This window comes from Sphaerodactylus townsendi, linkage group LG01, assembly GCF_021028975.2.
Source record: "Sphaerodactylus townsendi isolate TG3544 linkage group LG01, MPM_Stown_v2.3, whole genome shotgun sequence".
In the NCBI taxonomy this organism is placed as follows: domain Eukaryota; kingdom Metazoa; phylum Chordata; class Lepidosauria; order Squamata; family Sphaerodactylidae; genus Sphaerodactylus; species Sphaerodactylus townsendi.
The window spans coordinates 99,007,745-99,034,749 of NC_059425.1; the positions used below are offsets into that span (position 1 = coordinate 99,007,745).

Consider the following 27,005-nt stretch of genomic DNA (forward strand, 5'->3'; position numbering starts at 1 on the left):
AGATGCATGCTTCCAACACTAACCTCAAGCCTTTGTCATTATTTAATTGTGTGTAGTATTATTGCAAAGGTAGCACAATAGCATGCTTTGTGGAATTTTGTGAGCATATCAGTTGGTACTCCCCATCCGAGTCTACTATTAATTTATAAAGTCAGTCTGCAGTTTCTTATTCTGAAGAAGCATTGTATATTTTTGGTGGGCTAGCTCCAAGTAAGAGATAGTCATAATTTGCTGCCTAGTTGATGTGCTATGTCGAATAAAATAAAAGAGCAGGCTCTAAGATGCCTCCAAATAGATGGGCTATTGTGCCAAGGAATACACATGTTGAAGCACTATGGCAAAAATCATCAAAGAATTTTCGATTTTAAAATGTCATGTTGTCCTCCTGTTCTGAAATTTGGGCACATTTTGGTGATGAAGATTTTATGTAAATCTCTGTAATGAAGAATCTCAGCACATACAGTAGAATACTTAAAATGATACATGAAATATTATTCTTTTTCCTCTCGCAGATACCAAAGGGAATCTGCTGAGCTAATTCATTGGCTCCAGTCGGCAATGGATCAGCTAGAATTCTGGACCCAGCAATCAGTAACAGTCCCTCAAGAACTGGAAATGGTCCGAGATCACTTGAATGCCTTTTTGGTAAGTCTGAATCCAAATTTGACCCAACTTTGTATCAAGTTTCTAAGAGTTCTTGTACTGCCAAAAAGTTTTAGGTTGTAGGAGTATTTTGCATACCTAGCTTTATAATATATTGTAATTAACTGGTTTTTCTAACAGTCCTTGTGTTAAAAAAACACAGAGTATGCATATTTATTGTTGTACCTCTTTTAGGCTAAAACATTTTGGCGCAGATTATTGTATTTGTCATATTAAAATATTGTGCTTTTAATTTTCATAGTATAGCATAAAGACAGTTTAAAGATTTTCAGTTGTAGTACAGAATAAATAATATTTTATGTAATTCAGTTATACCCCAATGACAATCTCTTCAGGAATTTTCAAAAGAGGTTGATGCCAAGTCATCCCAGAAGTCTGCAGTTTTGAGCACTGGAAACCAACTCCTCCGGCTGAAGAAAGTGGATATTGCCGCTTTACGTGCAGGCCTATCTCAGATTGACAACCAGTGGACTGAGCTTCTCACACAGATTCCTGTAGTGCAAGAAAAACTGCATCAGGTATGGCCGATTCTAGGTGTATAATGTGAGTCATTAGTAGGTGATGTGAAGTGTAACTCTAAAGGCATTTGTATAGATGCTAACAGAAATGAATGAGAGACTTCTAGATTTTTCAGGCAGGGCTTCCGGAAGCTAACTTTCAGAGATTTGATTTAATACCATCTCCGCAACATAAACAGTTTTCTCATGTAGACTTTTTCCATCTCAGTCCTGCTATGGTGATCTTGCCACCAACATCACTCCAGTGCCCTGCTATTAGACATTAGCATTTGCACTACAGCCTTGCATCTCAGTCACTTGTTGCCCCCGGCCCATCCATGGTCAAGGAAAGAGTGGGGCCTCATTGGGTTTATGGCTTTTGCCTTCGAGATTTTATTCACTCTTGGACTAGTCACAATAGTCACAACAGCCTCGATGGATAAAGCCCAGCCCCCAATAGCACTTTGTTGGTGTTCAGCTGCATGCACTAGAGAACTCTGTGTTCTCATTACAGCCTAATCTCGACCAAGGCTAGAGCTCTGCAACGGGTGGGGATGGTGTGTGGAAGGTAGTGCTACACTGCCTCCAAAGGGGTTTCAGGTGGCCTAAGAAGGAGGGAGATTTAAAAACCATCCTGCTGCCCAAATAGCCACATAGACCAAACAGGTTTATGCCACAATTTCCTGTGATGTAAGTCTGTGGCTGGGAAGGGGGCCATTCCAAGCCAAAAGCCTGGTGAAAGCCGACTAAATCCATTTCCATCCCCAGAAACACATCTAACCCACCCCCAGTTGCACTGGTGTCCTCAGTTATGCCTCCACAGCTCTGTAGTCACAAGCCTTTATTGGCATAAAATAAACATACAAAATCAGCATACAAAATTTGCCCATTATTGCTCACAATTATAGACACTGGTACTAAAATACTAAATACTAAAATATATACATGGTCCTTCTGTAACTATAGGACATTCCTTCAGCTAAGTTAACTCACTTAAACGTCATCGGATACTGACAGAAGCTAGAAAAATTACTGCTGGCTATATGTGGTCATAATACATAGACATTGGTTGGTATTCATCTAGACTTACGTCTATTTATTGTTAGCAGAAATTTTGCTACATTCTCACACACTGTGGGATCCATGTTGTTCAAAAGCATAGGTATCTTAAGAGCATCAGTTAGATTGTTATACAGAAATGGGATAAGTGCAGATTGTGACATTCTGATTTTTGCAAACCTTACACAATGAAAGAGGGTATGATCGAGTGTCTCCACCTGACCCATATTGCATGGACATAGCCTCCTCTGTTTATCAATTTGTTGATATCTGCCATAGAGCAGCATAGAAGGCATTAGATTGAATCTGGCCAGTGTTAAAGCTCTTCTTAATTTAGGGTTGGTGATCCACTGTAAATAATTGGCCATGTGTAAATAATTGGCCATGCCTCCACAGCTCTGGAGGCTGCATCCTTTTCTGGATCAGGTGCCACAGAGCTGGGCAGTGCCTGTCCACTGCCCTTTTTACCCTCACTTTTAAAAAAATCTTCACTGTTGTAGGAGCCATGTACACTTGCAGGGTATGCAAATGCATTGATATGGGCCCATGCTGATTCCAGGTTTTGCTTTGCCCTCTCCAGATTGGACTGGCCATGTGATAAATATTTTCAGCCAGAAATGTATACATGTCATTATTCTTAATTGTTTATATAGGCATAGTAATAAATTAATCAAGTTTTAAGCATAGGTGAAAATTTGGATAGATTCTGTTATTTGGATTAATCCAAATTATCTGCAGCTTCACAAGGCCTATGTGAGAGGGAACAATAGCCAAAATTGGGACAAGTGGTCAGAATTCAAATACTGAACAGCATAAAATTTGCTTAATAAAGCAATTTTAACTGAGTTTAAGCAATTAAGAACTATGATTATTATACTTAGAACAAAGGAGATACAGAAGAAATTAAGGTTTTTTAAGGCAAAAACATTTTGGACATGCAAATAATCCTGGAAGATACTTTGCACATTATTTAAAGAGAGAAACTGAAAGAAGAATAGGAGTGAGGAAATGAGATTGCATGCAGAAAAAGAGATACAGGAACAGTTTGCTATCTGTATAAAAAGGACTTAGTAACAGAAGATGGAATAGAGGAGTACATAAAAGGAATATATACTGAGAAGTTTACATTTGAACACAGGAATATATTGACTCAAACTATTACAATTCAAGAAATATCACATATAAAGAAATTGAAAAAAGATAAAGCACTGAGCCCAGATGGACTTACAGCAGTATACCACAGAGATGTATGAAAGACAATGCATGTTTTGTGTTGTTGGACACTGAAAAAGCATTTGACAATATAGGTTGACCCTTTTTATTGAAGATGCTTGGAAATTTATATTGTAGTTCAAGTTTTATTGGTTGAATACAGAATTTATACAAAATAATATGCAAAGATTCTAATAAATAGAGTGTTAACTGACAGATATCAAATTGAAAAAGTAAATGCATTTCCAAAATTAAACATTTTCTTTCAGATATTATCAATCTATATACAGGGGGGAAAACTTTGAAGAAATGGCAGAAATAAATAAGTTCATGTGGCATGACAAAAAGTCAAGATTCACAGTGCAATCTGGGGTGTGTGGCAAATCAGCATTGGAAGCAGTGTGACTCCTGTGCCAGCATAAGTGCTACTTGCCCAATGAAACGGGCATGGATGCTGATTCATGGGAGGCACACAGCAGTATGATGCCAAGGTGCTGTGGAAGCCTTAGAACCGCCAATCTGCTGACTTAGGAGCTCATGCCAGACAAGTGCAGACATTCTGGGGGCATTCCTAAAGGGTTGAGCTACTTTTGTTGGCTTCCTATGGCTTTTCACGCAGGAACACACACCTTTTGCTGGTGTGGTCTCATGCCTGCAAAAGGACAGGCACAGTCCATTGTGCTGCATTTGGTTTGGAGACTGAGCAGGGATTTCTGCCATTTTTATTGCTTCTCGTGCTACCTAAAATCCTTTTGGAGGCAGCATCATCCCCAGCCCATGCAAAACTGCAGCCCCATGGATTGGGCAGTTAGTTTTACAATATAAGAGAAAGAAAGACTAACTTTACCCAATACTAATCTATACTGTTAAGCAGCCGGCCTGGTTTGAATTGTGAATTGGATTTAAAGCCCTGAACAAAGAGTAATAAAATTGGAAACTGCAGGTTTGGAACAAAGTCTACATTATTACCTCTAGGATAAAATCAATTTAAAAACACATTGCAAAATAGAAGCTATGTAATCAGAGATGGGCAATTTAGAATTTCAGAATCCACTAGAGAAAAATAACTCTCCAGTTTCTCCATTAATTCCCCTATAGAAGATACTATTATAGGTATGTGATGGAAAACAGTGACTTCATAGCATTTGGAGATATAATAAACTCACAAGGAGAAATAAAATCATGGCAAAAGGGGAAAGGTAAAAGCAAAAATGTACAGTTTTCAGTTAGCTTCAAAGTTGAAAAACACATACATTCTCACAGGTAGAGGCCTAATGAAGAAGTTGACTGGATTTGAAAAGGTGATAATGCAACAAAAAGAACATTTATTAGGACAAAGTTTCTCAATTACTTCAATTTGAAATAGAAACAAAACAAGTTAAAACCTGTATGGTATGACAGATGCAACATTTTGAGGAAGAAATATCTCATCAACTATAAAAAAGAATATAAAATTCACAGCTAAACAAACATTAAGAGAAAGTTGGTATAATGTGGTATGTTATCCCAAAAGATATTGTGAAGATGAATAAGCACTATAAAGGAAAATGTTGGAAATGCAAAGAAGTGGATGATAGTTTTTTCATATGCAGAAAGAAAGAAAGAAATTCTGTAATTCAGAAAATTTTGAAAGCTAAATTTACTATGGAAGCTAAAATATGCTATTGGGCATTTTGCCAAAAAAAATCCAGGAAAAAGTGGAGTTTAAATATATGATAATAGTGGCTACAGTAATACTTACAGCAACATGGAAAAGAGAAGAGTGTCCATCCTGGGAAAGCTGGGAAAATAAACTAACAGAATATGCAGTAATGGCAAAATTAACAAATTATGTGAATAAAGTACCGATTAAATAATTTCAAGACAAAAAGAAAGTACATTATTTATATTATTTTTAAAGTGAGTAGAGAAGGATGTATATGAATTATTATTAATGTTCTTGATATATTGTATTGAAAATTTATAGAGGGGAACATTTAATGCAATATCACAATAGATGAACTCAATTCAATGTTTGGGAAGTATTTTTTTAGAAATTAGTAATAATCACCACTGTCAGTCTTTTGTTATCCTATTTCATTATAATTTGCTTTATGCTATTAAGTATTTAGGGTTTATTAAGTATCATATAGGGTATCTAATGATTTCCGTTGAGGTTATTATGATTATTATGATCACTGGTCAGTGTCCCTTATATTACAATTTACTGTTCATAGCTGCTATCATTTATAACTCATTGATTATTATATCATTGGCTAATATAGTTGTCTTTGACTTGGAATGCAGTTGATGTTTGGATATGGTAATTTTTTTTCTTTTCTTTTTATTAAAAATAAATTAATAAATTATTTGCAGCTCCAGATGGACAAACTTCCTTCCCGACATGCAATCACAGAAGTCATGAGTTGGATTTCATTGATGGAAAATGTCATTACTGAAGATGAGGAAAATATAAAAAATGTAGTGGGGCATAAAGCTATTTGTTATTATCTTCAGAAATATAAGGTATTGATGATCAGAAATATATGCAGAACAACAATTTCAGGTTACAACATAAGATGAGCTAGATATAAATGACTAAATTATTGTTACAAATAATACCCAATTTACTTCTGCATCTACTGTCAAGGTACCACTGAAGACATAGCTCATTATATCTTACCGTGCATGTCACACAATGTCCCCACAATTAAACATTTTTTTAAAAGAAATTTTAGATGGTTGGACTAGAAAAAGTCAAGCAGAGGAGATCATCCTGTTGCTGTGTGCTGTGTGACTGAAACCAAACTGGAGGTGGAGTCAAGAAATAAACGAAAAGATAACTTAATAGCAGCTATGAGGAGTGGTCATGACCACAGCACAGGGGAAAGGATGTGTTTAACCCTTTGCACTGGGCCATCTTGCTTTCAACCTTCTCTCTCCCCAACTTTTTTCCCCCCTGAAATGCAAGGAGACAGATAGATGTCTATGGTAACTATCAGTGTTTCTCTCCTAAGGCACCTAGCAGCTCTGGAATAGTGATTGAAACTTGTAAAATGGGATGTGAGAGAAGGTTAACTTTTGCAGCCCAGTCCAAGGCTGGTTCCCTTCCTCCAACTGGTACTTGTACCTGAAAAGTCTACAGAAAATCCATTTACAGATTTGTCAGTGGCATATCTGGCTTGGAACTCAGATAAATGTTATTTGTTTTGAAATCTAAAAAACCTTTAGCAATTATGTGGTACCAATTTGAATTTCAGGTTATGATAATTTAATCAAAACTAATCAACCTTTTTTGTCTTGCACAAAAACATCGAGATGATTGGGTTTATGTTCCATCTGATGTTTGAATGTGCATATAAGACTTTCTTTTCTTTTTTTTTACTTTCCCGGGAAATAACATAACTTTATGAATTTCAAGCATTCCCATTGACAGATTTTGTATAGATGTTACTGATTTCAGTATACCCATCAGTACAAATCTAAGCAGAATTACACCGTTTTAACTATATGGACCTCTGTGCATTAGGGAGGGTATGGTTCTGGGATTGCACTGCTAATTTAAAATTTTGTTATACAATATTTTAGGTGAAATTGAAATGCAGCGTATACAAAGCCTTGTAGTGTGTCCATGGATCTTGATACTAAGAGACTATTGTAAAAACAGATTTGGACACAGCTGTTTTATTTTCAGTCTTTTTTTAACTTCTCCCAGAATTAGAACCTTAACTGTGGGTGCTTTTCCCATTTCTGGGAGCCTTACCTTTGAGACTCGGCCTTCCATAAGAAACTTATATGCTATGGGCAACTGCCTCTAATTTTGGAAAGGATGTATAGTGTACAATGGATGATGGAAAGCTCCCTCATTCCTAAGGGCCTAATTCAATGTTTTTAACACTGCATACTATAATAGTGTCTTAGAAGACATGTCAATCTCCTAGGATAAATGGGAAAAAATTCCTGATAGGTTCTTCTTTTTCACTAGGGTTTCAAGATTGATTTAAACTGTAAACAGTTAACTGTGGATTTTGTTAACCAATCAGTGCTGCAAATTAGCAGCCAGGATGTGGAGAGTAAACGCAGTGACAAGACTGATTTTGCAGAACAACTAGGAGTCATGAACAGACGCTGGCAGGTCCTGCAGGGTGTAATAATAGAAAAGGTATGTAATTATGTATACAAGCTTTAATCAGAACTAGCAATAACGAATGTTACGAAAGCATGAATGAGTACTGAATACTTTTGCAATGAAATAATTGGTTACCTAGAACATGTGAATACTTTATTTTGAAAATATGCTTTTTATCAGATCCAGCTGTTGGAAGGTTTTCTGGAATCCTGGTCCGAATATGAAAATAATGTCCAGTGTCTAAAAACGTGGTTCGAAACTCAGGAGGAGAGACTGAAAAAGCAACAAAGAATTGGAGATCAAGCTTCAGTCCAGAATGCCTTAAAAGACTGTCAGGTAGTTTTTTGTTATAGAAGCAACAGAAGTCCTGAACAAACTCTGAATTTCTGCTCTTAAGAAAGAGGTTTTTTATTGAACTTTCTTGATAGTAATTCTACTTTATTTAAAGTAACCATAGGGTTGCCAAGTCTGGGTTGGGAAATTCCTGAAAATTTGGAGTGGAGTTTGGGGAGGTCAGGATTTGAGGAACCTCAGTGGGGTATAATCCAGTTGAAATAACACTATAGTTACCATTCATTTGTGAACCTATGTTGCTAGAGATACATAATTGTCTTTATTTGAAAGCCTTCTCATTTTCTACAATAAATCCGAAGGCAGAATGACACTTTAACTGAGTTATAATATTGGAAGGATAAAATGTTTCAATTGGAAATATTTTTGACTCTTGGGCCATTTCTGCACAAGTGGCAGAAATGGCTGTCCACTGGCATAATTAATGCCAGTGGATGCTCGCGACATTTGCACGGTCTCGTGTGGGCAGCACCGAGGCAGCTGCGACCCACCAAGGCAGCTCTGCATGGAGCCGCCCGCAGGTTGTCTGGGTCACCTATCTTTCCCCCCTTCGCAGCTCTGGATGGCTGGGGTGACACACCTACACTGCCCTCCGACCTTCCGGGCATATCTCTCCAGCCATCCGGATTTGCGCAAGGAGGAGAGCTAGGTGAACAGGAACACTGGTGGGGCCAAAAGTGGCACCCTCATGGCAGTGCGCTTCACATGGCGCCAGTGGGAAGACATAACTTTTGAAAAAACTTTCTCAGGAAGTGAGTTTCAAAAGTGGCGTTTTCGCGCCGGTTGGAGGGGGGGCAAGCACGGCACTGCTACAATGCAGCAGCACCAGCTGTGCGAACAGCACTCCAGGAACGGTGTTTTTACCATCCCTAGGGTGCTGTTTTCTGCCCGTGCGGAAACAGCCTTGGAGTATTTTTGTCCAATCTGATTACTGTTTAAAATATATATTTAAGTATATTTATTTGAACACTGTCATAGACCTCAGTGGTTCAACCATTCCTAATACTGTAAAAGCAGTTAAAGCATATTTGATTTGTAAAGGTAAAAGAGGAATATTAACCATTATGCTAGTTCAACAATTATACATTTGAAAGAAAGGTTGGTTTGCTGGAATAAAAGAACATAGATAATGATGATAAATACTATTAAAATGCTATCCAGTACACAAAATATGAAATAATAGATTGCAGCTGTACTGAATTTTTGCTCCTAAACAGAAAAATAGAAAAATCAGGGCTCTTCATTTTATCTATGTTCATCCCATTTATATAGTTTTTCAGCTTCCTTTTTAAAAACAGTTGAAGAAAATTGTTACAAAAAGTGAAAAGATAAATAAATATGTATTAAATCTAAGGTGAAATTATTGTTAATATACACATTTTCTTGAGTTTATCAAATTAATAAAAGGTTGTCATTTTTAAACAAAGGCAGTTGTGTTCTCTTATCTGAGAAGCATATAAAAAGATGAAGATAATCTGTTGTACCGGCACCGGGTCATCACTGACCCTTGAGGTCACATCACATGATGTTTAGATATGTATACCTATAAGTAAATTTTGCCCAGAGTTAAAAGATTTTGTGTCATTACGCCCTTGTGATTCTAGAAATGTTATACAGTAAAAAGAAACACCACTGGAACATATTTCTTTCAGGAGCTGGAAGAGCTGATCAAATCAAAGGAGAAAGAAGTTGAAAAAGTAGAGCAGAGTGGACTTGTCTTAATACAAAATAAAAAAGAAGCTGTCTCAGTTGTGGTCATGAACACACTACAAGAACTAAACCATTCATGGGCTAATTTGGACCACATGGTAAGCATACTTGACTGTTGAGTGAACAGAGACTTTTCTGCCATTAGTTGTAAGAAAGGGAAAATACAACACTCAAATGTTGTATTTCTAAAAAATGTTGGTGAGTAGAAATGAGATAGGAGACAAATGTTTTGTTTGTGAAAATGGTCACTTGGCAAGAAACATAACTGAAACAGTGAAGAGCAAAAAAAATACTGGATTTATTTGTTTTTATATTCCACTTTTTCACTATGGGTTTCCATAGGTGCCTAAAGCATCATTCTCCTTTCCTCCATATTACCCTCATAACAACAGCCCTGTGAGGTTATGCTAAGAGAGAATGATTGGCCCAAAGTCATTTTGCAAATTTCCTTGCAGAGTGGGGTCTCCCTGATACAAGTCTGATGATACTCTAACCACTACAACATGTCAGCTTTGGGGAAATGTGTTATTTAAGAGAGGAGTCACATGTAATTATGCCCAGTTCTCCTCTCTTTCCAGTCCTACCTATATGAAGTTTGATTTGAAGGGGGATTTAGCTACTTTTGGCTATGCAGGATTATATCTAGAAGACCAGACGGACTTCCTAAATATTGTTGTAGTGTACGTGCAGCTTGGGTCGAGTCTGCACGGTCCAAATATCCCAGGTTGTGCAAGTGAAATATCCTGGTTTGGCCAAGAAGTTCACATGGTTCCCGATCCTAAAGCAGGTTTGTCCCGCATTATTTCCCTTATCCCATATATTTCAAAAACCACTAAAATCACGATCTTTTTCCGAAATCCCGCATTGAACCTGCTGCCGTGGGAACACCAGGGGAGCAAAACCAATTTATTTTCCCCACCCCGCCTTACCTCTCAGTTTCATTTCTGCTGAGTTGCAGCCCATCCTTTTCAAAATGTTCCCCAAGCAAGTTTTCTGCCCTTTGACAGCTCTTCTAGGAACCAGGCAAGTGAATCCATGCAAGAAAGCACGAGCATTCACACATTCCCGCTCACTCTTGCCAAGCACCACTTGCTAGCCAAGCCGTAGCCAGCCAGCCCAGTCCTGCAGCTCCAGGCTCACATTCTCAATAGGATCCTGGGAGGGCTGGGAAGCTCTTCTGGGAGCCAGGCAAGCGAGCCCATGCAGTAAAGCACGAGTTCTCACCCCGTTCCCACTCGCTCTCACCAAGTGCTGCTCACTAGCCAAGCCACACCCGGAGAGCCCAGCCCCACAGTTCCGGGCTCACATTCCCGACGGAGTCCTGGAGGGAAGGAGTGGGGAAGTGCCTGCCTGGCAGGATGCTCTCATCCTGTGATAGCTCAAAAGACCAGTCAAATGTTATTTGGCATATTGGGGGTGGGGAGTGAATGTCTCGTTCGGTGGTTTCTTGCACACCTTTAAATGAAGATGGGACATTGTGGTCTGCCCAGTATTGGTCAAATGTTTTTTACTTTATATAGCACAATGTGCCTGCGTGTTGCTCACTACACTGGCTCCTTTCCAAAGCTAGAGAAAAAAGACGTGTGTGTCCTGCTTAGTTTTCTTGTGGTTGCTATGGATCTGCTAATCAAAAGTGTTGCCTTTGGGGAGGGAACAGCCAATCAGAATGCAGCCCCCCAAGGATGTTTGAGCATATGGCTGCATCTGTGTTGTAAAAAAAGAAACCCCAAGCTCATGCGAAAGAAATTGGAGTTTTTCCTCCCAGTCTTAACTTGATTCCTTCATGGAAACAGGCACCCATGAGAAGTAAGAAACCAGGATAAAATAGACCCAGAATTTTAAATACCAAATGTAATCCGCCATTGTTATGTTGTGTGGAATTGACCTTGGTTTATGTGAAATTTGTTCTGCTCTACTGTGTTACAGTTTTTTGTGTCTGTATGTGTTAGAATGTTATGCATTCTGTAAATGTATTCAGATATTAAAATCTTTTAGAAATTTTAGAGTTTACATGCCTGGTTTAGTACAGACTCCCATACATGCAACCACCATGCATATGATATATATTTTAGTATCAAGTGCACACCCACATATTTAGACAGCTTTGTTTGCTTCAGATTCCTGCCATCCTTCCACCTTGATTTTTTTGAGTAGTAGGGAGACATAATTTGGGTGTACACACAGATTTATTATGAGGTTTAACACTATCTCTAACCCTGATTGAGCCTAGGACTTTTAGCTCTTGATACTTGTGTGTCACCTCACATGTTACAAAGTCTTCATGTCTCCTACATGGCCTTTATGACAATTTTGGATTGGATTTATATTTGGAATTCTTTGCTAAGAACACACTTCACAAGTGCACATGGACCTGATAAGATGAGACGTGACGTGCATGGGGAGGTGATCGCAAGTATTACTCCCACACTATTCTCCCAACTTAAAACAGCCTTGGAGACTATTTACCCCAATGGAGAAACTTCTGTGCAGCCCCCGATGGAGCAAACGGTAGCCCTCCAGAACAGTTCCAGCTCAGGAAAAGAGCATGGTGGGGGAGGCTTAAGCCCCTCTCCCCATTCATCATGGTCCTGGATAGAGATGTAAAGACCAAGAAGGAAAAAAACCAGATTTTTAAAAAACCACCTGGATTTGTTCTGGGGTTTTTTGTTAAATTGGAAATTTTGGGGAGTACTGAAAAAAGCTCATACGAAATATTTTCTTTTTCTGATGTGAAATGCTTTTAAAGGTAGACATATGCAGCTCTTAAATCCAACATGCATTTTTGCACTTAGAGCAATGCCTGAGCATTACGAGGGAAACATGCAAGGCTTGAGGGGGGAGGGGGGCGGCGGGATAGGAAGAAGACATTGTTTCCCATAGTGTCAAAAATTCTCAAAATTTTCCATCTCTAGTCCTGTCATATATTAAGCTCTTGTGCACCTGTGAATTAAGTTCCCCAGGTACAGATCTCCTAGACCACAGCTGACAACAGACACCGTGTGGAATTTGAACCGTGTAAATTGGCTTTGCCTTAACAAAACATGAGTCTGTCCACCTCTTACAGGTTTTAAATGGCTTAGCATAATTACATTTGACCCTGTGCTAATATGTAATGAGGTTTTGTTTTATTTCTTTTTGGTCAGGTTGGCCAGCTGAAAATATTGTTGCAGTCAGTCCTTGATCTGTGGAGCATCCACAAAACAGCTTATGAAGAACTGAATAGTTACCTGATGGAAGCCAGATATTCTCTGTCACGCTTTCATCTTCTTACAGGTTCTTTAGAAGCAGTGAAAGTCCAAGTAGATAACCTTCAGGTAAAGCATGAACATCAATGTTTTTGTTATATTAGGCGGAACATAAATTTTTATTTTTGTCAGTCTTTAAGGAAAGCTGTTTTATTGCTATTTATGGCTTTTCAGATAAGAATTAAAACATCATCTACTCTTGCTTTATATTTAATTTCTTCTGCACATATAGAGTTTGCAAGATGAACTGGAAAAACAAGAGCATATTCTACGGAAGTTTGGATCCGTGACCAATCAGTTACTAAAAGAATGCCATTCACCTGTTACAGAAGCGCTCAATAGCACTTTGAAAGAAGTAAACATGAGGTATGAAACTACTTCCAAGTCAAATCTTAAACAAAAACCTACTTCATTCGAATATTGTGGAAGTAAGAAACAAATAGGATTGGTCCTGCTTTGAATTTACTCTTGACACTGTCAATAGTGATATAAAAACTGTTTCAAATGAGGAAATTGACAATCAGATCTAGTTAAACTAGGTTCCCATGCAGGCATACTAATGCATTAGCCCATTCTCAGGTACAGGATTTAGATGACAACCTTCTTTAAAAGCCTAAAACCACATGGTGGTTATTGTGTATGTTTGCTTACTTTCTGTGGGAGGAAAAAATCAGATATGACTGTACATTAAATATATTCTGGAGAACATTATAATGGTTTACATATTTGGCTCTTTTTCAAACTCTGTGGGAATTAGTCAAATGATATTGTTAGCTGGTGCTGTGGAACTAAGCCCCTTAGGCAATGGTCAAAAGTTCTTCTCCAATTCATATTTTCCTTCCAGATGGAACAACCTTCTAGAAGAGATTGCAGAGCAGCTACATTCTGGTAAAGCTCTGCTTCAGCTCTGGCAGAAGTACAAGACCTATTACATGCAGTGCTCTAGCACAGTCCAGCAATATGAGGAGCGGACAAACGAACTTCTGAAGGCTGCATCCAGCAAGGATATTGGTGATGATGAAGTTACTGCTTGGATTCATGACAGCAACGTATGTATTGCAGACTTTAAGGCTGTGTTACTCTTAGCTTGAAACTGTAACAGAGTTCTTAAAGTACAGATGGAGAAAAGTGAAAAGGGCAGAAAGAGGCCATTCTGTTTCCTAGCTTGCACTTGTCACGGTCACTGCTGTCCTTCTCTAGCACTACCCAGCATCTCATCCACTACTGAGCAATTGCTACATATGAAGCACAGAGAAGGACCATCTCTGCTTTGCCAAGCCCTTCTCCTTGTTCTCTTATATGACCTTAGTCTCTAAGAAAAATATGACAGACACTCTCTTTTATGCCAGACATTGAATTTGGAGTGACACAGATAAGTCAATTTCTGTGTAGCTTTTTTCTTGCCAAATGTGGATTTGGAGGCATATCTCTGCAACCTTAGATGTACCATAAAAAGAGGAAAGAAGGGTGTTACAGCCTCCCATAGGGTCCCCATTGGTGGCAGATGAGCCCACCGGTGTCAGTGGGCGGATTTATTTGTCACTGCAAGAGTGACTCCAAGGGCAGCACTTAATTTTTTTCTGTAGGAATGAATGGATGCAATACACACATTTTGGAGAGAGTATCCTGGCTCATATAATTCCCATAGTGGTAACATAAGATGTCCAATGAAGCATAGATCTCTATATGAACATAACTACTGCCCATATGAATTATTTCAAACATTACAGAGGTTATACAGATGCAAATGTGAATATAAACATATCCTATTGATGTATACTCATTTGCATAATAATGGTTCATATACAGTAGGGCCAATATTCTAGCACACTTTCAATATTAGACTGTTGTGGTCAATGTGAACCAGTCCTGAATGTAATGATTTTGCATACTGTCAAATTCACCCCTCAGAAGCTGCTTGGTGCACTGATCAGTATGAAAAATTTGCTTCCTTTCTGCAATTTTGATCCAAGATTTTAATGATAGCCTTTTCCACAGGATCTACTTAAAGGGATGAAGACTGTGAAAGACTCTCTCTTTGTTCTATGTGAACTGGGAGAACAGCTAAAACAACAGGTGGACTCTTCTGCTACAGCAGCTATCCAGTCTGGTCAGCATTATTTGAACCAGAACTTGTCTGCTTTAGAACAGACTCTCAGCAGGCAACAGTCTATATTACAGGTAGGTTGCTTGGGTACTGTTACAAAATTCTCCCCTCCTAATGCCTTTTTCTAGACATAATTAGTATTTCTTTGGACAGTCCTATCACCAAATTTTAGGACATCATTACTGTTAATATTGCTTGTTCACAAGATGGTTCTCACAGAAATAGCAATTCTGTCTCGGACTGTTGTGGGGTTTCCGGACTGTATGGCTGTGTTCCAGTAGCATTTTCTCCTGACATTTTGCCTGTATCTGTGGCTGGCATCTTCAGAGAATTCTCTGAAGATGCCAGCCACAGATGCAGGTGAAATGTCAGGAGAAAATGCTGCTGGAACATGGCCATATAGCCTGGAAATCCCACAACACTCCTGTGATTCTGGCCATGAAAGCCTTCGACAGTGAATTGTGTCTTGGTTGCGATATTACTTGATAGCAACCATATTAGCTGTGTGAAAGATTCCTTGAGTAGAAATGACTTGGCACAGTGGTGGTGCCTCTCTCTCCCAAATCAGAATATTTGGCCTGTCTTTAGCATGACAGCAGCGCAGACTTCTGTGAAGAAAGTGTGATGGAACTGTGGGATTATTTTTGTGTATTTTTTAACTGATTTGTATTCCACGTATCATTGTCTTAATTAGTACATGCTGATCATTTTGTTACCCTTGATTGGTTGAGAATGGGTTGGATATTAAGGTTCCACATCACTGACCTTTCCCTTGGGGGAATATGCCTTTTCCACTGAAGAATATTCTAGTGCTAATGGAAGGTTCCATGTGTCAGAAGACTTAGCAGAATGGAATCTTTGGATCCAACCGAAAGTGCTCAAGTTATACTGCCATAAATAAATGCGCTGTGTTTCTTCACAAACCTAATATTCTGTTTCCAACATACTTAGCAGTGAAAGAGCAGGATAGAGCAGATGGTTGTAGAACCAACCAGGGGAGATGTGATCCTAGATCTAATTCTATGTGGGACCCAGGACCTGGTGCGGGAAGTCAGTGTTGTTGAGCCGATAGGGAACAGCGACCACAATGCTGTCAGACTCAGTATCTCTGCATGCGAACAAGTGACAACTACTAATGTAGTTACATTTGCCTTCAGAAAGGGAAATTTCTCAAAGATGAGGGGGATAGTGCGCAGGAAGCTGAAAGGGAAAATCAAGAGAGTCAAAAATGTCCAAGATGCTTGGAGGTTATTTAAAAACACAGTCTTAAAAGCTCAGCTGGAATGTGTTCCACAGGTTAGAAAAGGCAGCACCCAGTCCAAAAGAAAGCCACCATGGTTAGCAAGGGACGTTGAGGAAATTATTAGGAAAAAAAAGATGTCTTTTAGAAAATGGAAGTCCAAGTTAACTGATAAAGAATACCAGAGAGAACACAAATGGTGGCAAAAGAGAAGCAAGTTAGCTGTAAGGGAGGGGAAAAAGGATTATGAGGAACGCATGGCTGTGAACATCAAGACCAGCAACAAACAGTTCTTCAAGTACATCAAAAGCAGGAAGCCAGCAAGGGAAGCGGTAGGCCCGTTAGATGACAAAGGAACAAAGGGTGTGCTAAAAGATGACAGGGAGATTGCAGAAAAGCTGAATGAATTCTTTGCATCTGTCTTCACCCAAGAGGAGGTGAGGAAAATTCCTGCACCTGAACCAAGCTTCTTAGGAGGCGAATCCGAGGACCTAACGAAGATAGTGGTAGACAAGGAAGAAGTTCTGGCAGCCATTGATAAACTAAATGCTACCAAATCCCCTGGCCCAGATTGCATTCACCCAAGAGTTCTTAAAGAGCTCAAGCATGAAATTGCTGATGTTCTCACTTTAATATGCAACTTATCCTTGAAATCAGGCTCCATCCCTGAAGACTGGAAGATGGCCAATGTCACACCAATCTTTAAGAAAGGATCTAGGGGACCTGAAATTACAGGCCAGTCAGTTTGACATCTGTTCCTGGTAAATTAGTAGAATCTGTCATTAAAAGATAAAAATTATTAAACATGTAGAAAAGCAAGACCTGCTGAGAAAGAGTCAGCATGGCTTTTGCAGAGGCAAATCCTGTCTTACAAACTTACTAGAGTTCTTTGAGGGTGTAAATAGGCATGTGGATAAGGGGGAACCAGTGGACATTGTCTACTTGGATTTCCAAAAGGCTTTTGACAAAGTTCCTCACCAGAGACTATTGAGAAAACTCAGCAATGAAGGAATAAGAGGGGAAGTCCTCCTATGGATTAAAAACTGGTTGAGAAACAGGAAGCAAAGAGTGGGTGTAAATGGGAAATTCTCACAATGGAGAGATGTGGGGAGTGGTGTCCCCCAAGGATCCGTATTGGGACCAGTGCTCTTTAACCTATTCATAAATGACCTGGAAGTAGGGGTGGGTAGCATGGTGGCCAAGTTTGCAGATGATACCAAATTATGTAGGGTGGTGAGAACCACAAAGGATTGCGAGGAGCTCCAAGCGGACCTTGATAAATTAGATGAGTGGGCTAAGAAATGGCAAATGCAGTTCAATGTAGAAAAATGTAAAGTGATGCACATAGGGGCAAAAAATCCAAACTTCACATACATGCTACAGGGGTCAGTGCTATCAGTCACAGACCAGGAAAGGGATTTGGGCGTCTTAGTTGATAGTTCCATGGGAATGTCAACTCAATGTATGGCAGCTGTGAAAAAGGCAAACTCTATGCTGGGGATAATTAGGAAAGGAATTGATAATAAAACTGCAAAGATTGTCATGCCCTTATATAGCACATTGCAGCGACCGCACTTGGAGTACTGTGTTCAGTTCTGGTCACCACATCTCAAAAAGGATATTGAAGAGATTGAAAAAGTGCAGAGAAGGGCAACGAGGATGATTGAGGGACTGGAGCACCTTCCTTATGAGGAAAGGCTGCAGCGTTTGGGACTCTTTAGTTTGGAGGGGAGACGTCTGAGGGGACATGATTGAAGTCTATAAAATTATGCATGGGGTAGAAAATGTTGACAGAGAGAAATTTTTCTCTCTTTCTCACAATACTAGAACCAGGGGGCATTCATTGAAAATGCTGGGGGGAAGAATTAGAACTAATAAAAGGAAACACTTCTTCACGCAACGTGTGATGGGTGTTTGGAATATGCTGCCACAGGAGGTGGTGATGGCCACTAACCTGGATAGCTTTAAAAGGGGCTTGGACAGATTTATGGAGGAGAAGTCGATTTATGGCTACCAATCTTGATCCTCTTTGATCTGAGATTGCAAATGCCTTAACAGTCCAGGTGCTCGGGAGCAACAGCCGCAGAAGGCCATTGCTTTCACATCCTACATGTGAACTCCCAAAGGCACCTGGTGGGCCACTGCGAGTAGCAGAGAGCTGGACTAGATGGACTCTGGTCTGATCCAGCTGGCTTGTTCTTATGTTCTTATGTTCTTATGAAAGCATCAGGTTATGTAACCCTTGGTGAAAGGAGAAATACATACCAAAGATCACTCCTGTCATAGCTGTGTAAGAAGCAGAACATATTAAGAAAGAAACCAATATGGTGTATTTATTAAACTTCTATTTTTAAACCTAAGGCTGGAGTGCAAGATTATCAGACATTTACTAAGAGTTTAGGAGGGTTGGAGGACTGGATAAAGCAAGCTGAAGAAGTATTAAAAACACAAGACCCTAGTCATTCATCAGACCTGTCCACAATCCAGAATAGGATGGAAGACCTTAAAGTGAGTATAAAACATGCATATTGTGGAGAGTGATCCTGTGGTTATTCATCAAAATTGTGCTTTTCAACTTATGAATCATTTATTCCCTACAGCGCCAAATGTTAAAGTTCAGTGGCATGGCATCAGACTTGGATCGTCTAAATGAACTTGGATACAGGCTACCTCTGAATGATAAAGAAATCAAAAGAATGCAAAATTTGAATCGACATTGGTCCATGATCTCTTCACAATCTACAGAACGATTTAGGTAAGACCATTATAAATGACCACTCTTAGGCAGAATACTGGTTAAGTTTATCACAATTTTTTCCAATTTCTGGTTTTTGAATTAATTTTAGATACTTGTAGAGCTCAGAGATGTAAAAATTCATTGAATTTAGTCCTCTACCAAAATGCAAGTCTCTGTATGTTTGCTTCACTATAGATAAACTCTGTGACAAAAAATAAGGATAAACAAAGAGCATCACGATAAAGACCACTGCCAAATTAAAACTTTAATGAAACCATCTCAGTGACTTGAAGCAAGTAATGTAAACTATATGTAAAAACACCAGACTGGGGACTTACGCAGTGGAGACGAGGCACATGACTCTGTGCAGCAACAGAATAATTTGCTAGAGGATGGAACCTCTGGCCTTTTTTCTCCATGCTTCAGCGCCACCACTGAGAATGGACAGTATTGCCCTTACTGATTCTTCTGATGTTGGGCACTCACCGGGCCAACAGAGTTGCACCTGCTTATATAAAGCTTCTGACTCTGGCCCAGTTAATCAGTTTCAGTTCCAACAAAGCCACCATTTTCCCATGGGAACTGATCTGTGCAGTCAGGTGATTTCTTGTAATTCCAGGATATTTCCAGTCCTTACCTGCTGGTTAGCTGTCAGGGCTTATGACTAGTCAATCAGTGGACTCTGGATGCTTGTCAGAAGTCTTTGTTGAACACAGCTAGTACCTGGCTTTTGCAAAGCCAGTTCTGCTGGGCTATGAAGATAGTTACATTTATCTCCCCCAGAGTTCCCACCATAAAAGTCCCCCCTCCCAGATTCCCCAGGAATGCAAAAACAGCCCAAAGGAAAGAAGGATGTTTAGGAGTTGAACATCTCAGGGTGATAGTACCCAGCCACCTGCCGCCTCCCCCACTGAGAAGGTGCCAGGGTCACTTCTAGTTAGCTAAAGTTACCAGCATCAAAGGAAAGTAAAAGAACAGGGAAAGATCCATTAACATACCAGAAGGTGAAGATTCTTTCCCCTCCCCACACCCAGGTGTGAGTCCTTGCACCTAGGCCCCCACTCTTTGACGGCAGGAGGGCACATCTTGACATTAGTGACCGAGTTTCATTTATAACATAACAATGTTGTATTCTGGCTACTGGCTTCTACTCCTCCCTATACTAGGGGGCTCATCATCTGGTTTGTGGCCCACCCACCCTGTCTGCCCTCCCAGACAGCCCTCCCTGCAGCAGTGGTGTAATGGTTAAGAGCAGATGCATTCTAATCTGGAGGAACTGGGTTTGATTCCCCGCTCTGCTGCTTGAGCTGTGGAGGCTTATCTAGGGAATTCAGATTAGCCTGTGCACTCCTACACACGCCAGCTGGGTAACCTTGGGCTAGTCACAGTTCTTCTGAGCTCTCTCAGCCCCACCCCCCTCACAGGGTGTTTGTTCTGAGGGGGGGATATAAATCCAAACTCTTCTTCTTCTCTCCAGCCATGACATTACTTGCTGCAGAAAAAAGAAAACTGACACAAACCCCAGGCAACCTTTAGGTGACAAGACAATCCCATGCAGGGAAATACTCCTTCACACTGTCATATTTAGTGATTCGTTGCACTTTCAACTTTACATGCAACCTATACCAAGAGTTTACCAACACAAATTGTCTTCAACCCTCAGCTAAAAGTCTGCACACACATCTATCCAACATTCTCACCTGTGATGCTGTAAAAGGAAAAGTGTATTACCCAGTTAGACAACATGTGATCACCAGTTTAAAATTCATATTTAATAAATTACCTGTTACTTTCCTGTAGTTACTGTAGAAATGTTTCTGCTATGGCTGCATAAGCAAATCTATTCATTTGATGAAATATGCTAACCTGCAAAATTAATTTTTTTTCAAAATAAAGGTAGCTGTGGCTTTTTGTTTATGAAATAAAGGCACATTTCAAGTGAGGAAAATATACTTTGCTAACCTGCAAACTAAAGAAATAGGCAAGTCGAAATGGATAATTTAAATTCATATTTATCTATATCTTCCCATGATGGAGAAGTCAATACTATCATTTAAGCCAGAAATGAAATGGCTCCCTTAGGAAACACCGTAAGTTTGTTTTAGCAAACCTAGAGGCAGTACTGAATCACTCTTTTATACTTGCAGTAAGCTACAGTCCTTCATGCTGCAGCAACAGACCTTTCTCGAAAAATGTGAAACTTGGATGGAGTTTTTGGTTGAGACCGAGCAGAAACTGGCTGTAGAGATTTCAGGAAGCTACCAGCTTCTTTTAGAACAGCAGAGGGCACATGAGGCAAGTTTTGACTTTAAACTATACTGAAAGAGTTGTTTCCAATGTTACTTTGATCTGTCAGTCTCTTCCTTTGGTTATTAACAGTGTAATGTGTGATGAGAAAATGCACATAAAATGCATTAATACACCAGAGCTATATAGAAGTTATCCATACTTTGCCTCCATCCGTGATATCTACTGCTGGAATCCTATGTATGAGTATCAAATGACTATAACTAGACTGATGAATATTTCCTGATGTCAATTTATTTTTATTTACACATCTTTTACCCCGCCTTTCTGCCTTCATCCAGGACCACCAAGGCAGCTAACAGATTAAAAACAAACATAATAAAAATATGTTATAAACCCTTAAAGCCAAACAAAAACACGTAATTAAATCCAAAGCTGAAATTAAAAAAACATCAAAATAACAAGTAAAATATAGGGCAGGAAGGAAGGATCACTGAGGAATATCAGCCTTTACCCACTGACCAGAGTTAGCAATGGAAAGGGACTGACAGGTTTCCCAGGGGAGAGAGTTCCAGAGTTTGGTGCCAGGCTTGGGTATTTTCTCACCAGTGTATTTGGAGTAACCCTTGAGCTGTCCTCTCATAAGAATATAAGAAAAAGCCTGCTGGATCAGATCAGAGTCCTTCTTGTCCAGTACTCTGCTAGTCGCAGTGGCCCACCAGATGCCTTTGGGAGCTCACATGCAGGATGTGAAAGCCTTCCACCCTCCCACTCTTAACACCAGAGAAAGAATTCCCTGTCAAAGCAGAATATGCTGGGTTAATTAAGGATCCTTTATGATTCAGGAAGATTTTCTTGTTAAAGAGAGGTGGTGGTGGAAAGGGCCATGAAGTCACAGCCAGCTTATGGTGACTCCTCATGGAATTTTCAAGGCAAGAAATGATTAGAGGTGGTTTACCATTGCCTGCCTGTACATAGCAACCCTGGACTTTCTTGGTGGTCTCCCATCCAAATGTTTAGCTTCCAAGATCCAATGAGATCGAGCTAGCCTGGGTCAACCAGGTCAGGGTTTTGCAGAAGGCTACCTACAATGGATAAACCTTGTTGCCGCTAGAGAGCTCTTGCAAACAGAGTGTAAACATCCCTATCAATATTCATCCATAATACATCCAAAGTTCCTGAATACGTCCAGGTTTTACCTAATATTTAATGTAGAAGCCTTTTTTTCTTAATGTATAATGTATTCCTAATGTATAACATGCATAAAAATTACATAGTTTAAACTTCATCACCATCTATATCATATCAAATACATTTGTACCTAGTAGCTTGTATATACAATAATAATACATCAGTACTATCTGACTTCCCAAGGTGTGCAATCAAAGTTGGAAGAACCACAAAAAGCAGCATGTTTTTACCATCACTTCATAATTGATCATCTAGATTTTTGCAAAACTGCATTCTTGGTTGGTTGAACCTATAGCTTCTCACTTTTGAGATGTTCCTACACTACTTTTAATTATTTCTCAAGACAGCACCATTTTGCAACAAACACCTTAGAGCAGAACTACATTGTATTAGATGTCATTTATTTTGGAGTCCAGTCTTTCAGTGTTTTTAAACTTAATTGGTAGTAATTTGTTAACTTCTTATCCATTAGCTATTCCAGGCAGAGATGTTTAGTCGTCAGCAGATCTTACATTCCATCATTGCAGATGGTCAGCATCTTCTTGAACAAGGACAGGTGGAGGACAGGTAAGAGCATGGAGAACTTGATTCTTTGCTTTTGTGCCATTTTCCAAGATTCTACTCGGTGATTTTAAAAAACTACAAAAACGCTGCAAAGTATCTAAGGCATCCCTGCCGTTCTGAACTGTGTGTGTGTGTGTGGGCGTTCAACAGAAAAATATTTGTACAATCAGATGCATATTGTACTGACAACAACCAGGTCAGCATATGTATTTTGTCATTTCACAGGCTTCTCAATATCCACTTCCTTTTGTTTCTCAAGGGTTTCTGCCTCCAGTCTTTTTTAGGGTGGTTTTGTTAGTTTTTCTTCCCAATTCTTGGTTAAAAGTGATGGAATCAGATACAATAAAAGTCTAGGATAGTTGTCTACAGCAGCATAATTTCAGTATTCTCATAAGAAATCAGATCTGGCAGGCAGTTGATCAAGCAGTTTTAGTGATTGTTTACTTTTATTACCATTTGAACATCACCATTTTCAATAGTTACACAAAGTCTAGAATTGATACTTTTCTAGCTCTGTGGTCTGTTTCTGAAGTTAATAATGAAGAATTTGGAAATTGTGGAAGGGTGAATTCTGAATTTCAGAGAACAGAATAAGATGATGGTGTTAGGAGGAAGAATTTAGACTTGTTAGGCACCAGGAACATTCTTTGCCAAGTAAAGTCTTCTAATGGAACTGGATTAGTGGTTCTTCAAACTAGGGTGGCCAGCTTCAGCCTGTCAACTGGTGGGAAACTTACCCTGGTAGTCACTAACTAGCAATACAGTAACATAATGACAAAGCCTTTATGTCCCTTCCAGTGCATGCCAGAAGTGACATTGTTGTGCACTGGTGATGCACTAGGATTTACCCCAAACTCTATGGTTTAACTAATGCTACTGTGTCACTTAATGTGATTATGTAACTTCTTGGGCATGCTGGAAATTACATCATGGCATTAGGTGATGTTGGTGCCCCCTGCCACTGAGTCCTGCCAGAAATGACATCATAGGGTAATGCCAATCCCGCCACCCCAAGTGTTTTCAGGCTTTTTTTTTTGCTATCCAGATGAGTAGCAGAGAGCAGGAGCCATGGTTTCCCTTTTTAAAAAAAATGAAGACTGTGTGTGCAAGGTGAGTTTAGCCACTGCCTGAATAGAATTTAATAAGGGACATGTGGCACCAGCTGACTTCCAGCTTCATCACTTACCACTTCCTGCAAAGTGAACCTTCTGTAAGATATGTGTCAGCCTGATATGACTTCTGATGTATAGTGACAACAGGCAAAATGAACAAATATTTCACTTATTTTCAGGGGTCTTTTTGCAAACACAGGCAAAAAGAGGCCTCATTTTTCACAGCTGATCAAAATGTTCATTAAAATGATCCCCCTCCTCCAGTTGAGTCTTCATAGTCAGAGCTGCAGGCCATTTTTTCTGCCCTTATTGTAACAGCTATGTTCTGCCTCAAAGCTGGAAAGCATTCAGAAATGGGCAATGCCTCCCAGTCTCCACAGGCAGGGCTATACAAATGATGGCATTTGTTCCCAGTTCACCAACAAAGTCATTGAAGACATTCAAGAGGAGAGTCTGAAGAGCAAGAGGAAAAAAACAAAAGTGTAGACATAGAGGCTGTTCCCCCTCATTGTGCTTATCATCCTGCTCCTATAAACATTCCAAAAGATCCAGGAGAAACTCTAGAGCTCATCATATACATTCTTCAGAAAAGGCTGACTCCTATCCTCCAGACCCTGGGCATGTGGCTGGCAGAAGAGGCTCAATAAGCTCCGCCAGGAGCAAAAAGGCAAAGCCCTCACTCCTCCCCCATGGCCTTTGTGCATCTCCACATTGTCCCCTCTGGCCATTCCAATTATAATCACTCAGTCTGATAGAGAGGAAGGGGAGTGGTCAGGAAAGGAGGAGTCCAACCCAGCACCAGCCTGTGCCAGGCTTCGCCAACAAGAAGATTTTCCTCATTTCCTAGCCAAAGGAAGGACAGGGCTGAAATTATCTACTGAGACGCTTCCCCAAATTGCACAATCTGTAAAGAGGGATTCCACAGTTTTTCACCAACCGAGGCAGACCCCATCTACTGTGCCTTTCCCTGACTCCTTTGAAGAAATTCTGAGAGGTGAATGGACTGTGCATGGAGATGACAAGAGCCTGCATTCTGTGGCCAAGAACCTTGATTCTTTCTTGACTACCATTATGAATATTCTTCATGTTACTCTGGTGGATGACCCAGTGCTAGCCCTTCTTTCAGGGGAGTACTCTCAAGAGCCCCTCGGGGACGTGGCGGTATAAAAATCGAAATAATTAATAAATAAATAAATAAATAAATAAATAAATAAATAAATAAATAAATAAGAGAAGGAGACAATATCCTCAAGGACCCTGTGGATAGCAAGAATAATCTGTCCCTTAAAAAGTTTATGAAGCCAGGACATATTTGGATGGATCTTTGGATAGACAAGCTCTTACAGAACCTGACCCGTTCAGTCTTAAACAAGCACTGCTAACGACTGAGAGCCTCTGCTGTTGCAGCTAATCCCAGTTTGGATGCCATGCTAGACTATGGAAGACTCTCCCTGCCAACATCATGATTCAACTCAACCTATGGCTGAAACACTGGCAAGTGGACCACCGATCAAAGAACAACCTCTCTCAATTCCCTCAATTCCCTTCTAAGGCTAAAAACTGTTAACGGGTACAACTCGGTAAGAGGTGCTGCTCAAAACAAATGAGAAAAAGAAGGCTCAATCTATCATCCATCTGAGCACCCATGGAGGTTGAAAGGTGAGCCCTAGAAAGGCATGGATGCCTTCCCAAGGTTATAGCCATTATGCTTGCCTCCAGGAAACCTTCCACCAACAGGGTTTTTGAGGCAACTTGAGGGCCTTCAACCAGTGCTGCTGCAGAAAGAAGGTCAGTCTGTCAGCAGTCAGAGTCAGGAAAGTGCTTCCCTCTGTGATACACCTCTGAAGATGCCAGCCACAGATGCAGGCGAAACGTTAGGAACAAGATCCACCAGACCACGGCCACACAGCCCGGAAAACCCACCACAACCAATCAAGGATTTCCTCTCAACAAAGCTTGGCAAGTATGAACTGGGGGCTTGTCCCCCAGCTAGATGTGGAAACAATGCAGAAAGGATTTGCATAGCCCTGCCTGTGGAGTAGGTGGGGGGGACCCCTTCTTTTTATGTTTCATTTTGCTGAGCAGAAGAAACCCTCATGGGTGTAACCAATGTTTCAGTCTCACAGTAGGATAGTAGAGGTAAACAACCAAGTATTAAAGGGACTTGGGTGACTGTAAAATGAGTCTCTAAGGTGCATAAGTAACCACATTATTGGTTTGTAGAAAGAGCTTTTTGAGTTCAGTTAGTTGGTTCAGGTTCATGGGGTGATTTCATTATTACACATTTTGTATTCTCTTTTCTTTCAGAGATGAGTTTAATCTGAAGCTTGCCCTGCTCAGTAACCAGTGGCAGGGAGTAATTCGCAGAGCCCAACAGAGGAAGGGAATAATTGACAGTCAAATTCATCAATGGCAACGCTACAGAGAGATGGCTGAGAAACTGCGCAAATGGCTAGTGGAAGTAGCTTGTCAAACTGTGTGTGAGTTAGGCAAGGTTCCCATTCCACTGCAGCAAGCTAGAGCTCTGTTGGATGAAATGCAGGTAAATATTGGAAATCCTCTGAATAAATGATGTTTTATCTGTTTTATTAAGACAGTGTTTTTATTAATTGTATAGTGCTGTAATTGACTGCAATTGTTGACTTACATAAAAGTTAGATACTAGAAAATGTTGCTTTTATGCACCAGTAATAGCAGCTGTTAACATCTGCTGCATAACGTCTGATTATGAGGAATATATGACTAAGCCCCATGATCCATACTTAATTGTTGTTTATTTCTCAGGTTTCTTATGAAGTTATTGGTTCAGGTTTCAAGCATGCTTGTTCTTTAGAGAGCTTTACGGATAAAATATTAGGCAACCCTTGAATTTTCACAGTGCTGAAGTCAAATTAAACCTTCAGATAGGCTAAATAATGTCGATACAAAATATAGAGTGCCATTCCAAGAACACTTTCATAGT

At 39.9% G+C, this 27,005-nt stretch overlaps 1 protein-coding gene across 1 annotated transcript in view; it reads left to right on the top strand.

Moving 5' to 3' along the window:
• The window catches only part of SYNE1 (spectrin repeat containing nuclear envelope protein 1), a 375,888-nt gene that overhangs the window by 249,063 nt on the left and 99,820 nt on the right, over nucleotides 1-27,005 (top strand). Inside the window, exons 104-118 of the mRNA XM_048488624.1 lie at nucleotides 513-645; nucleotides 999-1,181; nucleotides 5,787-5,936; nucleotides 7,396-7,572; nucleotides 7,720-7,875; nucleotides 9,543-9,698; nucleotides 12,744-12,914; nucleotides 13,078-13,211; nucleotides 13,690-13,894; nucleotides 14,844-15,026; nucleotides 18,554-18,700; nucleotides 18,793-18,947; nucleotides 21,077-21,224; nucleotides 22,840-22,934; nucleotides 26,351-26,585. Of these exons, the coding sequence (XP_048344581.1) occupies nucleotides 513-645; nucleotides 999-1,181; nucleotides 5,787-5,936; nucleotides 7,396-7,572; nucleotides 7,720-7,875; nucleotides 9,543-9,698; nucleotides 12,744-12,914; nucleotides 13,078-13,211; nucleotides 13,690-13,894; nucleotides 14,844-15,026; nucleotides 18,554-18,700; nucleotides 18,793-18,947; nucleotides 21,077-21,224; nucleotides 22,840-22,934; nucleotides 26,351-26,585 (2,428 nt within the window). The remainder of the gene's footprint in view (nucleotides 1-512; nucleotides 646-998; nucleotides 1,182-5,786; nucleotides 5,937-7,395; nucleotides 7,573-7,719; nucleotides 7,876-9,542; nucleotides 9,699-12,743; nucleotides 12,915-13,077; nucleotides 13,212-13,689; nucleotides 13,895-14,843; nucleotides 15,027-18,553; nucleotides 18,701-18,792; nucleotides 18,948-21,076; nucleotides 21,225-22,839; nucleotides 22,935-26,350; nucleotides 26,586-27,005) is intronic.